At 43.8% G+C, this 13,950-nt stretch overlaps 1 protein-coding gene across 2 annotated transcripts in view; it reads left to right on the top strand.

The window, feature by feature from the left end:
• inpp5a (inositol polyphosphate-5-phosphatase A) overlaps positions 1–13,950 on the top strand; it is a 143,649-nt gene that overhangs the window by 126,570 nt on the left and 3,129 nt on the right. For both annotated transcript variants that reach the window (XM_029449560.1, XM_029449561.1), the window contains exons 12-13: positions 1,227–1,300; positions 11,803–11,914. In XM_029449560.1, coding sequence (XP_029305420.1) covers positions 1,227–1,300; positions 11,803–11,914 — 186 coding nt within the window. The remainder of the gene's footprint in view (positions 1–1,226; positions 1,301–11,802; positions 11,915–13,950) is intronic.

The following is a 13,950-nucleotide window of genomic DNA, read 5'->3' as shown; positions in this document are numbered from 1 at the left end:
CAAACAACACATACACGGTCATACATGCACAACATAAATATGTCCGTGTGGAAGACTGTAGTTACCTTCTGCTGATATAATAATTTCCATGTCTACACTTTGTGAAGACGTCCTTCCAAATATTAGCCATGTGCACCGCGTCGTCCCCGCTGATATTCCATCATGTAGACATCAACATATTGCTGCATGTAATACACCAATGTAATGTCATTAACGTCCAGCTGCCTATACAGCCGCTGTCAGACTCATACGGTCTAGGATGAGCTCTTCATCAGGCCATCATTGTAGCCTGGTGTTTGTAACATGTACAATAGCCCAATTTACCACTAAACAAACATGTCTAGGCTTCATCACAACGTCTTCCTGTCTGAAAGGAAAAGGCGGGGCTAGCCCGAGGTCCTCCGGGGTTGCTGGGAAACGTTGCTGTCAGTCTCTCAGGGAGGCAGTCATGCAGGTGCCCAAGCTACCTGTTCATCTCGCAGATAATTAATGTGTACAAGGAGCCGCTAATTGCACTTTTCACTAATGATTTATGGGTTTTGTGAAAGGGGGGAAATTGGGGGACGTGTGTGTGTACACTCTAGTGAGTGAGTACAGCTGGGTGAGGAGACATGATTGATGAAGAGTGTGTGGATGCACTGTCAGTGTGGAGAGATAGACCCCCAGTAGGACAGGGCTACTAACACACACACAACTGGTCAACTGCTGTCATTTTTTGCTAGAGTGGGAAACATGGAGGTAACTAAATAAACCCAAAGACAGAATCTACTCTGCTAAACCCTCATTTGGCTTATTCTCCTTCACTCCTCACTGAGGCTTGATGATAGAAGAGTAGTGACTTCTAGGTTCAGTTAATATCAGAGATTGAATTAAACTGTGTGAATCAGACGAGGCTTTAAATTGTCCTTGATTTTTCTTGGCTTGGCTTGCTTGTTCGTTTTTCAGAATACAAATCTTGAGTTTGAAGGCTAAAAACACCGTTTGGAACATATTCTCAATCACAAAACTGCTCAGCAGGATGTATAACTTCTCAGAGGCCTACAGCGGGAATGTTTTCTAAAAGAAATGTGTGAACTGTATGAATGTAAAGCGGAGCAGAGCTGAAGAAGAGCATTCAAGCTCTGTTGACTTTCCCCTGATCAAAAAATAAAGAAACGTAAAAAAGCAATAATTTAAAATGACATTTCTCTCTCTCATCAATCCCATTCTTTTATTTCTTTCCACAGCTTTTAGAGTATGACAAAGAGCTGTCTGTGTACAAGGATCGGCTGCATGAGCTGGAGATCTCCTTCCCTCCCAGGTATGGAGCCATTTTACATCACACACTTTGTTTGGCACTTATGCATTCATATTACCAATGTCTACAACACTACACCACTCTCTGACGTTCCTGCAATAACATTAGGTCCTGAGGTTTTTTAGCCACTCTAGCAGCGTGGCTCTAGGTATGGCAATGTCAACTACTGTTGGATGGATTGTCCCCAGAGGAGGAACTGGTGACCCCTTAACTTTCCCTGTAGTGCCATGTAGTCCCACGTGGTTGTGCTTTTTGGTATTTAGATAAATGGCACAACATCTTCATGCAAATTGATGCAGACATTCATGATCTTTGGTTACCACCTCATCTATAAGTGTGTTTGTCTGTACAATGAGCGTTACGACCTTACAGAGCTGCTACGTGGCTGTCGACTCTCAGGGCCCCATCAGGGTGATTTAAACGTTAAAAGTGCAATGTGGCAAGTCTTGGATTGTGTAGCTGTTATTGCTCTGTTATTGTTGCACATTTGCTCCAAGTATATATTTTGCTCTTGTTGACAAAATCATCAGATTGGCAGCAGAATGACGTTGTGCATGAACAGATCGTTTTAATCCCTGTGCGGATTGTTCGGCCAGTTTTGAACACCGTATTCAAGACCGCTTCCGGGAGGTGGTCCCGGACCGTTTCCTCGTGAACCAGCCCGGAGCATTAACCAGGGCCTCAAACATAAAACTGTACAACAGAGTAAACCCTATGGCTTGAGTTTCACCCACAGGGTACTATCACATGTTGGTAAATGCACTGACTCTGACCAGATCTCGGCCATAAGGACTCGTTATTAATATGTAAAATCAGAAGGAGTCAATCACCCCCTTATTGTCCAAAATGGTTTTATGAAAGCTGTTGGATCTGTGTTTGATGGGTATCAGTTGTTAAGTATGATTGGATATGGTCCCAAACTGCTCCCATGTGTATGTTGTTTTGTGTGTGTGTGTGCGTGTGTGTGTGTGTGTGTGTGTGTGTCGCTGTGCGATCGCTTTGGGCAGCATTGATATTCCGTCTCAGTGGGACTTGGGGGAGAGTGGAGCGGGTGGTCTCCTTTCCTCTTCCTCAAACAAATGCATTTGCAATTAGCCTTTTCAGAGGAGAGGGAGGGCAAACATGCGGCCGGCGTGGAAATATGTTTCGGGAGCAGCGCGTTAATGGCGCTTGACCTTTGCCGTCGGTTGTGACTCAATCAGTGCAGATAATGAAACGCTGTAATCAAACAATAATTACTTGATAAACTGCTCTGGTGGCAGGCGCAGGGCGGCGGGGGATTTTACTGTGTGTGTGAGAGAGAAAGTGGGGTTGAGATACATAGAGCTATCAAAGCGTATGTGTGGCTTTGAGCGTGAGTTTAAGATTGTGTGCATGTGCATACATGTGTAAAACTGAGCTCCAGACTGCGTGTGCGTGTGTGTGTGTGTGTGTCAAGGTTCTGCCAGTCCCTGTTTTTTAAATGACTCTGTGTCTTAATCAGAGACCCCCATTTACATCACTTTGCATAAGTGACAGGTGGATTTATTGTCCTTTTACACTGGCTGACTTTTGCACCTATCCATATAATACTGAATCATCTCTCCACAGGGAGGGATGAATGTGCTGCTGTGTAAGAATACAAATGATTTCCACATACTTGAGGTGATGATGAATCAAATAGATGAAACCCGGGAGCAGCATATGAAATTTGATTTGATCTACTCCGTGCTCGAGACGAGCCATATCATTGTCAGCCTTGTAATGTGTAGCAGTGGCCTAGTTAAACTTAAACAACCCCCTCCTCCCACTTCACACACATACACCCCCACACACATATACTGGCACCCCTCCCCCTGTCAGGTCTGCCTTGTGCTCCTTGAGCAATCAAGCCTCAACGATTGTTCTCCATCACATAGCCTGCTCCGGACCAGCCCCTCGCCATCTGTGAGGTTATTACTCTTTTTAATGCAGGGCCATCAGAACACACCCTCGCTGACACACACACACACACACACTCTCATGCACGCACACGGCTCACTCTTGTTCAAATCTATAAATCAATACTTGTCACAAACATTTAATCTGCAAGTTAATTCTGTCTGTTGTCCGGTGGTGGGTAAGAAGTTGTCCCAAAATAAGGCCTACTGTCAAGGTTGATCTAAGGATCGTATAACACAAAGTGACTGAGAGCCTCAATGCAGAAAATGCTCTCTCCAGCTTTCTATTTTAACCAGGTAACTACAGCTGAAGCATCCCTGGCTAGCAGCGCCCTCTCATTTGTTTTGGAATAGACATCCAGTTTTGGCAGACATACATCTCTGTCCCCAGACATACACGCATGAATTCTTCACCCTGCGTCGCTGCAGAGGCTGCAAGCCGTAAAATGCATATCTCTTTGCTTTCAAAAAGTCGTCTGTCAAAGTTGGCCGTGACATGTCTTAAGTACTTGGGCACCAGGGTGAGGAATTTGCCCGGGCCTTGTCACAGTTGGACCTGGAGCCAGTCGGCTGCTGTGGGACAACTCACACACACTCATACACAGGAGCCCATGTATGTGTACTAGTTTTCTCAAGCAGTGTACTGGGAGGGAATAAATGAGTCTATTAAAAAGAAACCAATCATTTATTTGAACACAGTTTGTCCTGTGTTTAATGCATGGGACTGCAACAAGCCATTAGGTCGTTTTCTTTGCAGAGCCTGCAGAATTGCCATTTGACTGAAATTAATGGTAAGTTTTATTATACATTATGGTACTCTTGGTTTCATATTTGAAATGGCATAACTAAGGTAATATCCCCTAAAACGTACCAAACCACCAGTAACTTATTCATGTATTTTGATTGATGTAGGGGAAAGCTTTTAGTACGCCTCTGATCTGATTTCTTTGCCCTTTTTTTTTGCACAAGATCGATGCAAAAATTGAATCGGGACCCCAGCTTCAGGAAGAAATGCAGTGGACAATGAGGGAGCAGTGGAAGAATGTATTTTGCCGGTAACATGGTTACTGGGAATGGGCTTTGAGGGAGATTTTGAGTGACATCAGACCAGCGGTACAACTCCATCAATGGACAAGTCATGAGTGATTTCAGAGCAGGGAGGTGGTGTGGAAGTTTTGCTACGTTGGTGGGAGGAAAGAAGGAAAAGTGTAGGAGTAGAAAAGACGGCTGTTGTCCCATGGATCTGTTTGTAAAGTGGGAGAGAGGAGCCAAAGTAGAGATACATACAGTACATAACATCCCATATATATATATCACACACATATACAGTCCTTGCATTCTTGCATGCTGATGTTACCAGGTATATTTACCACATAGGATTCCTGATATAGGATTCATCCTCTGGAAAACATGACTGTACAAAATGTCATGGTCATCCATCCAATAGTTGTTGAGATATTACAGTGTGGACTTAAGTGGTAGACCATAAAACAATGCTACAAGCAAGACTCAAATCAAAAGGTAACACCAATACACTTAAATGCAACAAAAACAGATGTATAGCTTAAGGAAAAGTTCAATAATAGCGTGCCACCTTACTCCATGCAGACTCTTGCGGCTACTTGCACACAAAGTATAATTTGAGCAGGAGAAGAGCCGTTGATCTGTGCAAGTTTAGCTGCCAATAACCCAGGTAACCTCTCTTTAAGTACATATAGAGAGAGTGATGGGAAGGTGCTAGAGGCAACAGCATGGCTCCAGTCCCATGTATTCGTATTTATCCAGTCTAGACATGGAAAGAAGCAGAGGAGCAGAGCGTGGCCCCGGGGGTCAGGAGGTGAGGCCAGTGAGGAGACAGAAACTGATAAACAGTTGTGTCTTCACTGTTTGGGAAGCACCCTGGGACTAACCTTGGCACGTTAGCATACATTTCCCAAAGCTGCTGTGAGGACAAGCCAAGAAGTGACTTGCCTGCTGGGGAAAGCTACAACATTCACAGCTTCATGAAAGAGGAAGGGGGAGGTTTGAAAGCTGATGCCAGGCAGAATGACTTTGCCCTTCAGATGAGAGAGAAAATTCTGGTCAAGAGACACAACTGGCTCCTTTCCAGTTCCTCAATAACTGCTAATAAGTACATATCAGAGAATTTTCAGAGCAGTGGAGAATTCCTCGAGACTAGTTTTGAGCTCATAGGAAGTGCTTACACAGATGGCTCTCCTGTATACAGTAACTGTCTTTGTTCTGTGAACAACACTCTTCACACAACACCCCTTGCCTCTGAAGGCCTGTCCGAATGATGTCACCCTCTCCGCATGTGTATTTGTGTGTTCGACTGTGCATACATTAGTCCTATAGCCCTGCTGTTTGCATCCTAACATGAACAGGCTTCTTGTTCTCTGCTCTGTGAACAGCCATGCTATACTGGAGGCGTGTGACTCCATTTAAGGAGCACCGCAGACGCACTTTAATGACAATGTTTGGTTAAAGCACTGCGTCCAAGCCACTGTAAGTGTGAGGCTTGTGTGCGACCACAAGATTCAGCTTGACAGGCCGAACTGCTGAACAGGAACATTGTTTTACAACCATCAGCTCATCCATCATTCTCACTACTAGAGAGCCTGGGAAAATGATGAGGGGCCATTGTGGCGATAATAGCTGAAGATTGTCCACTGCCGTGTGTCATTGCCTCTCGTCTGAGATGATGCCACTGAGAGGAGGCTTTGTTAAACACAATCTCACGCAGAGAGGATGAAATGGATGCCATCTGTGTCTTCTTGTCTTCATTTAGAGCAGCTAAAGGCAGAGCATGTCATGGCTGAACCCCTGCAGGCTGACAGCCATGAGCTACTGATGGCATTTGACTCTGTTTGTACTGCACTATGCCAATGTTGTGCCTGCGAGCCTCCCAGCTCTACAAACTGAAGCAAACATTCAGCTTTATTGATAGCATTTGGCTGATCTTTTTGAATCTGTGTGTGTATGTGTGTGTTTTGTTTTGCCAAGCCTCCCCTGACAACGGCAAACAAACATAGCTGTTGAGGCAGCGAGTCATTGGAAACCCACAGTTTCTGACTTTTTAGCCAATCCCAGCTCGGCAATGGTCACTCCAACATCCCACGATGCTCTTTACCACCCTTGAACTAATGTCACTGTTACCATTACTTTTATCTTTGGCTTCCTGCCCTACCTATATTCCCAAGTTTATATTGCCCTCATTAAATACTGTGCTCCTGTCACTTATTTGTCATCATGTAGGACTAGGTAATAGCTTTTGATATGAAGATAAGAGAATGTCAGGCGAGGAAGTCTGGCCTGGAGCAATCCATGCCAGGACCGAATGTCTGGTCCTGGGGATGCAGGTTCTGGCCTCCCAACTATATCTTAACTCACATTTTATACACAGCTTTTTCTTTTAATCTTGTTATTTTAACTGTTATACAGATAAACTATGTGTATATCTAGTAGCTTGTATAGCACACTAATGTATGTCAGCCTCTCCCTCTGCTGGGTGAGGCTGAGTGACACACTATAGGTAGGGCCTATGCTCACCTCGGCAGTTTTTACTGTTCAAAGACAAACAAGCTGACGCCGGCCGGAACACATGTGAGTAATGTGTCAGCAGCCAAGTCAAACATTAAACCCCAAACCAAGCATGAATGAATGAGCTCTCAATGGGTGCTACAGGGTCTCTGTGTATGGCCGCACACACGTGTCATCTTGGATGTGGTCAGCAACACAGAAGAATGGAAGAACAAGCAGAAATGCAGTATTCTTATGTCAACTTTAACCAAAAGGTAAAAAGAAAAAAACATAAACGCCAAGAGATCAGCAGCGTAATTATTAACACTGATGACGTTCACAGTCTCCAACTTTTCTCTTGTCACTACTTCACTTGAACACGTTCATAGCATGTTCACTTATCATGTACTGTAAATTAAGTGAAGAAGCATCATTTTGGCCTCTTGGATGTACAATGTTTTTAAAGGCACTGGCAACACTGTGAAGATCTCTAACCCTGTACACTATTGTACTTTCTCAAGATCTATTCACCTGCAGGATAGCTAAACACTGCATATTGTTTGTACATATTATGTACTACATGCTAGTCTTCATAGTATACTTGTTTTTGCAGTTAGTTCGCAAGAAATCAGCATACTTGGAAATTATGAGATATATCAATAAAACTGCGACTTGAGCATGACAGTTAAAAGTGACAGAGACGGGAACAATGTAAAAGCAGTTTGTTGTTTTCTGAGGAGTTTGTGGAGCTATTTCACCACCATCCACAAATATATATATATATATATATATATATGACTTGTTCCAGTTGAGAGAAGCTTGTGTATTTCCTTTGTACATTGCAATAGTGTCCATCAGCAACACACTCAAAACTGAAGAGGTTTTTTTTTGTCACTGTTTTGATCCAACTTAATTTGTCCACTTTAACCATTTGAAGACATCACGTACTCAGAACATGATTAGAATCAGTGTGCAGTGTGGATTTGGAACAACAGTGTCTCAAAACAAATTGGACTTGGAAAATTACTTAATTACTGGGTATTGTGCCATTATGTTAGAGGATGTTGCATTTTTAGCTTGAAGACAAAATCCAAATATATAGCCGTATATGAACTTACCATCATTAAAAATAAAGTATTTGGCTCTGGTGCATGGTGCAGACTTACATGTAATTCCTAAATGCCTGCAAGTGATCTTAACCTGTAACAGAACACATATGATTCAGTAGCATCTCAATCAGAACTGACTGTCACCAAATGATTCTCTCTTTGAGACAGAAGACTTTTCTTTAATGAATCAACCCTGTCACATCTGTTCCTACGGGAGCATTTTGTAGTCTCCCTTTTATTTGACAACTCTCAGTAACTTCACATATTGGTTGTGTCTCTTATCAGCCCTTGGACCAGAGAAGGTAAAGCAATGTACAGTATGTGACTGTTTGCATGTTCATTTTGTATGTGTGTGTGTGGATACCTTGAAGTGCACCTCCCCCTTCTATACAGGTACACAATTGTTGGAGTTATCAGCTTGGCCCATTAATTAGTGTAATTAGTCTTGCTGTGGGCAATAAGAGTCTGATATGAGCTGACGGCCTCCAGCCCACACGCCCTCTCGGACCGTTTACCTTGCCCGATAAGTTTGTGAGCTCGCTAATCGGACACATTAATCACTTTGGCCCTAGCGCGCCATTCCACTGTTTGCTGTTGCATTAAGACTTGTTATCTCCATCGGAGCCAACGGAGGGTGCGGTAAAACAGAAAGGGGAACAACTTATACCTGCTCACACATGGACACAGAATTGCCCTTTAATGGCCATTGTTGAGTGTTTTTAATCAGCTTTTATAATGACTGGCTGTCATCAAAAATGACTGAACGATAGCGAAGTTTTGTTGCTGAAGTGCTCGGGGAAGTTTGCTATCAGGCGGGAGTTCATTGTTTGAAGGAGGTGAGGGGAAAACTTGAATTTCTCTCAATCTCTTTAACACCAAAATGACCCCAGTCTTGTTAGTCAATAAAGCTATAACAGAGTCCCCTGATAGGAGGATTGTTCACAGGCTGTTTAAGGCCAGGGACCGTCCCTCAGGAAGCGGGAGCCTTAAGGCCACCCTGAAGTGGAGCAGCTCCACAAGCCCTTTGAAGACTTTGCTCTTTTCCACCCTCACTTTGCCTCTTTCTGTCTGATCCGTCTTTATCCCCTCTCTTCTGCCTCCTCTCTATCTCTGTTTCACTCATCCTATTCTTCATGCTCTCTTTTATCCTGGGATCACTTCTTTAGCCCTTTGATTAGCATACCAAAACCCCATGCATTTCCCCCATGGTTTAAGTGCTATTAATGCTAATTGGAGGCAGGGAACTTCTTTAAGTAGCTTTCTGCAGGTCTGTTTGTTCACCTGGTGGGGGGGCTGTGTGTGTGTGTGTGTGTGTGTGTGTGTCTCATCTCATGCCCCAGCCTTAGCTCCATACACAGGAACCACAGAACATTCTCACATATACCGTGTGTGTTATCAGTGTACCATGTCAGTACTGATGTTGGCCATTTTATATGTACACGTCATGAGGGACTGTAGAGCAAATGTGGCTATCCAGAGCGTTATGTTTGAAGAACTGATCTAATGGATAGACAAAAAAACATTTTTGATGACTAATCCCCAATAAAATCAATCAGTATAGTCCGTCTGATAATTAACATTAGTGTTTCCACTACATCCGTTTGTTCGATAGGGACAATTGTGATTGATCAACAGAAAAAAAGAAAACCGTAAATGTATCAGAGGTAATCTAATCTGATTTTCATTGATTGTCCGTGGCATGATGTTAAAAAGGCACCCAAAAAATCAAATATGACACATCTTATCAAATCCATGACCCTGCATAATGCGCACAAAATAGCACAGAACACATCCACCAATAAATAATGCCACTGCAACACACATGGTGAAAAGCTACAGTTCATAGGAAATAAGTGAGAAGAACTTACAAGGAAATAAATAACAGAGCACTGATGAAGACAGACGAGACAAGGCAGGCAACAAAATGGCAGCAGAGACGACAGCTAGTGTCCTCATTTTCGACTGGCCAGTGACAGAATGGTGAGTCTTGAGTTATGTTACGTAACTTGTATTAAATTAAAATGAATTGTTTTTGGCGTTGTTAAAGGAAATGCAGTCTGACTGGCCGTGCCTCTGTTTGAGCTGTTGTCAGGGTGAGAATGGTGACATGAAGACAGTCAAACAAAGGTTCCCAGTTGCATGCAAACTGGGGATGTTGCGGTTCACGGTCTGCGCCTTAACCCCTGGGTCACTGGGGTGCCTCTAATCCCAAATGTGTTAAAATTAAAAATTAAAATCTGCCAGCATTGTTGGACTTTTGCATTTACATTAGTCCAAGTCTCATCAGAAGAGTAACATTGTGGTTGCGATCACGTTGGTTAGCTGTGAGCAGATAGAGAAGTGCTAGTATTCTACTGTGTCAGTAGCTGTAGCAGCAGTGAGCCCCTTTCCAACTGGACATATCCCACTAATATCTTTCGCTTTTATCTTCAGTGGGAAATGTAACAATCGGGATTCATTCCCAGGACAAATGACTGATGGAAACATGACACCCAGGTGGATTTCCCCACTTTTTCCGGCGCGTTGCTATCTGACACGCTGAAGCACATATACAATAGATAAAGTCCACAGGGATTTGGACAATTATTATAATTTATTAACATACAAAACATGCAATTAATATACTCTCAGACTCCATTGACAGAAACAGTCATTTTACCTCGTGAAACGCACTTCATTCAAACCCGACAGAAACACAGTAAAAGTCGTCTTTGTTAGTCTCTCCGCTGCTCCAACAATCACCAACGCTGGTTTGAGAGTTTGAAAGGGAGACTGAATAAGATTAAAAACAGATAAATAAGTAACCACTGTAACATTTCCACAGTTTACTAACCCTGCTTTCTGCCACGCTTTGATGTTGAACGTGACACACCAGAGAAAAACAGAAAGCCATACTCGTACAATGGGAAAGGAGTCTTTTGCCTATTTTTAGCGTGTTGTCCTTTCAAAGACCTGCATATACGCACACATGGTAGCAGTAGTAGTTGCAGCCGCAGCAGTAGAAACCACAGAGTGATTTGAATGCACACGTATACATGCAAAGCAACTGCAAGCAAAGGCTTCTAAAATGTATTCTGCCTTAGCACAAAGTCCAATTAAGCTATCAGAACCTGGCAAGTGTGATGAATCGAAGGGCCGATGTGTGTGTTTATTTTATCATTAGGATATCACCATCCTCAGAGAAGAAGCACTTTGTGTTCTGCTACGGTTAGCACGTGTGGCACTGAAGGAGCAAATTGGATTGGTATTACAGTATGTAAGCCCGGTCTTACATCCTGATGAGCGCCGACAAACAAATTGGATTGGTGGCGTGTAAATCTGAAGCAGTTTGATGAGCCGAAGGCGCAAATTGAATTCTCAACAATGTAAATCTGTATCAGCTCTGTGGCTCTCCGCCTGACTCCAGCCCTGCCGCGATTAAATCATGCGATTGTTCCCTGCTGTTCCAAGATACAATCTCTCATGGCCATTTGCTGCACCACCTAAGCTGTTTTTGATGACTGTGGGGATGTAGCTATACATATGGGCAACTAAATCTCCCTCTGGCCCGCTCTGAACAAATCGTTCTTTTCTTTTCTCTCTTCTTCTCCCTCACAAACACACACTCACAACCTGCACAGTTGGCAGAGAAAGATTGCTTTGATTGAGCCATCCATGTGTGTTGATACAAGAGATGACTCTGATTGGTCATACTTATGGACCTCCTGTTTTCTGGGGAAAACATTTTGATCTCTGAGATAAGGCAGACGATCTCTCATATTTATTACTCCTCTAGAGCCCTGTTGATTCATACCAATCCTATTTGTTGCCTTCCTTATTGGCTTCCCTCTTTTGTCTTGTTCCTTGTGCAGCACTTTACTGGGAAATGCAGTTCATTATTACTTTATGTGTATAAATGACTATCAATGTTTGATATTTTTCTGTTTGCTGATTGTGTTTTGCTTGTGTGTGTCTTCAGTTATCCGTACAGTGAAGACAGCAGTCAGGGGAAGCAGTACATGAACACCAGATGCCCCGCCTGGTGCGATCGAATCCTTCTGTCTCCCTCTGCCAGAGAGCTGGTCTTAAAGGTGAGCCCAAACCTGACACTTTTCATCAAATTCATGCCTTTAAATTGCAGATTTCTTCATGTTTTATCCAAAGTGTCAACACTCCTCCCTCAACTGAAACCCAGGTGTCTTTTATAAATGTCTCACGTCCTTTATCCACATTACCCTCGCCGCCCTCCGTCAGTTCATAGATGGAAGCATGTCTGTGAATATTAATTTGGAGCGCTAAGCCACAGGTTCACCCAGACAGTATATCCCAGCACTTAAAGAGTTCCAGTGGGCCCCGTCTTCTTCATGAAGCCACAGTTATCTGTCTCCTGCCTCAGGGGGTCCAACCCCACAGGCCCCCGCTCAGCTTCAAATTCATCCCAGCATTGTAAACTCCAGCCAATCTGCCACTTCTCTCCATTCCTCCTTCTCTGTTTGCTGGATTACTTAGCGATCTGCCATGCAGCTCTGCAAAGTGTTCCCAGATTTGTTGTGACCCGTTTTCCAGAACACAACTCCTTTTTGATTTGGGGGAGAAAAAAGCTGCCATGACTAACATTTACTCACAAATGAAGTTCTCAGAAACTTGAAATATGATCAGCTGTGGAGTTTCAGTGGTTTTCAGGCTTGTGTGTGTGTGTCTGTGTGTGTCTGTGTGTGTGTGTGTGAGAAAGACATGCAGCAGTGTATTGTACAGGTTCAGTCCACAGCAGGGGGCTGCTCAGGAAGTTTTTCTTTCTTTTGTCCCAGAAATTCCTTCCTGATCTTTCTTCTTCACTCTCCGAAGCCACAGCAGAACAACAACTCTGATCACCGTATTACAGTCTTGAAAAACAAAGACTACTCCGTTTATTTTACCCACTTAATGTGTCAGAATTATGTAAAAAGTGATATACACACACACACACACGCACACACAGCTGGGTTATTGTTTGCTTTTCCTCCCCTCAAGCACCAGCTAATTGCTTGTAATGCAGGGACCAGTGGAACAGTTAGTGTGTTCGTAGATTGGCTGATGATTCACTGAGCACACACTCTCTGGCTCCCAGCATTACAGATTGTTGAGACATAGGCCCGTAAACAGCCCGGCTTGCGGCGTCATCTATCATGGCACGGTCGGTTAACTCGCCATCATGTTATTTTCTGCTTGCCGAGCCCTAACACGCCAAAGGTTGCCCGCTGGCTGCACGGCGCGGCACCAGCTCCGGGAGCCCCGGTAATGAATGTTTAGCCGAGCGAGCGCTCCCTCTCTGCCGGAGGGCCCCGGGTAATTTGTTTATCTGTCTAAAGATTATGCAGCCCGAAAATCCACAATTTTATGCTGCCTTTGTAAATTATCAAGTGTGTGTTTGATGAATGTATCTCGGGCTTTGGGAGGCAGCGGCTCGGGGCCGGCTGCCAGACAAATAGAGAGGTGCCAGTGCGTGGCCCGCGAGGAAAGGTAGAGTGAGGTGGAGGCACACCGTGAGCTGACCCCGCTCCACCGCAGGATTGGTCTGAAGTTAATTTGGATTTCGCTTTATGGTTCATTCTCAAGCTCTCTGTCTCTTTCTTCTGAAGCGCCAGTGCAGCTCACCGAGTCACAACTGGTAGCACCCACCAGCCTCTGCTCTGTGTGTGTGTGTGTGTGTGTGTGTGGGGGGGGGGGGGAGGCTGTTTAAAAAGTCTTTAGTTCGACCAGACAAATGTGATTTATACTCCAGTCTGCAGATTCATGTGTGAGCGAGTAACAGCGTCTCTGTTTGATATTGGAACATGATTCCCTCAGATAGGCTCTTAGATTACAGCGACAGAGAATGTGGTCCAGAGGCAAATGTCCACTTTGTAAATGACTCCTTCTTTTCATTTCTCTTCACCGCACCGTGCACCAAACTGTGTTCCTAAAGGTGCATTCAGCTCAATGCACACTCGTGTTATTCATTAATCAGATGCCGTGCTACCGCTCTGTGAAAGTCTGTAATAACGCTCAAATTCAACAAAACAAACTGATGGTTTTATGATGATTCCTGAGTTATTCTAATGTCAAGATCAAACCATCATTAAGGTTTGCTGAAACAACCATATATCAT

Source organism: Cottoperca gobio, chromosome 15 (genome assembly GCF_900634415.1).
Source record: "Cottoperca gobio chromosome 15, fCotGob3.1, whole genome shotgun sequence".
Lineage (NCBI taxonomy): Eukaryota > Metazoa > Chordata > Actinopteri > Perciformes > Bovichtidae > Cottoperca > Cottoperca gobio.
The sequence above is the reverse complement of the archived record's forward strand: the minus strand, read 5'-3'. Positions and strand labels throughout refer to the sequence as shown.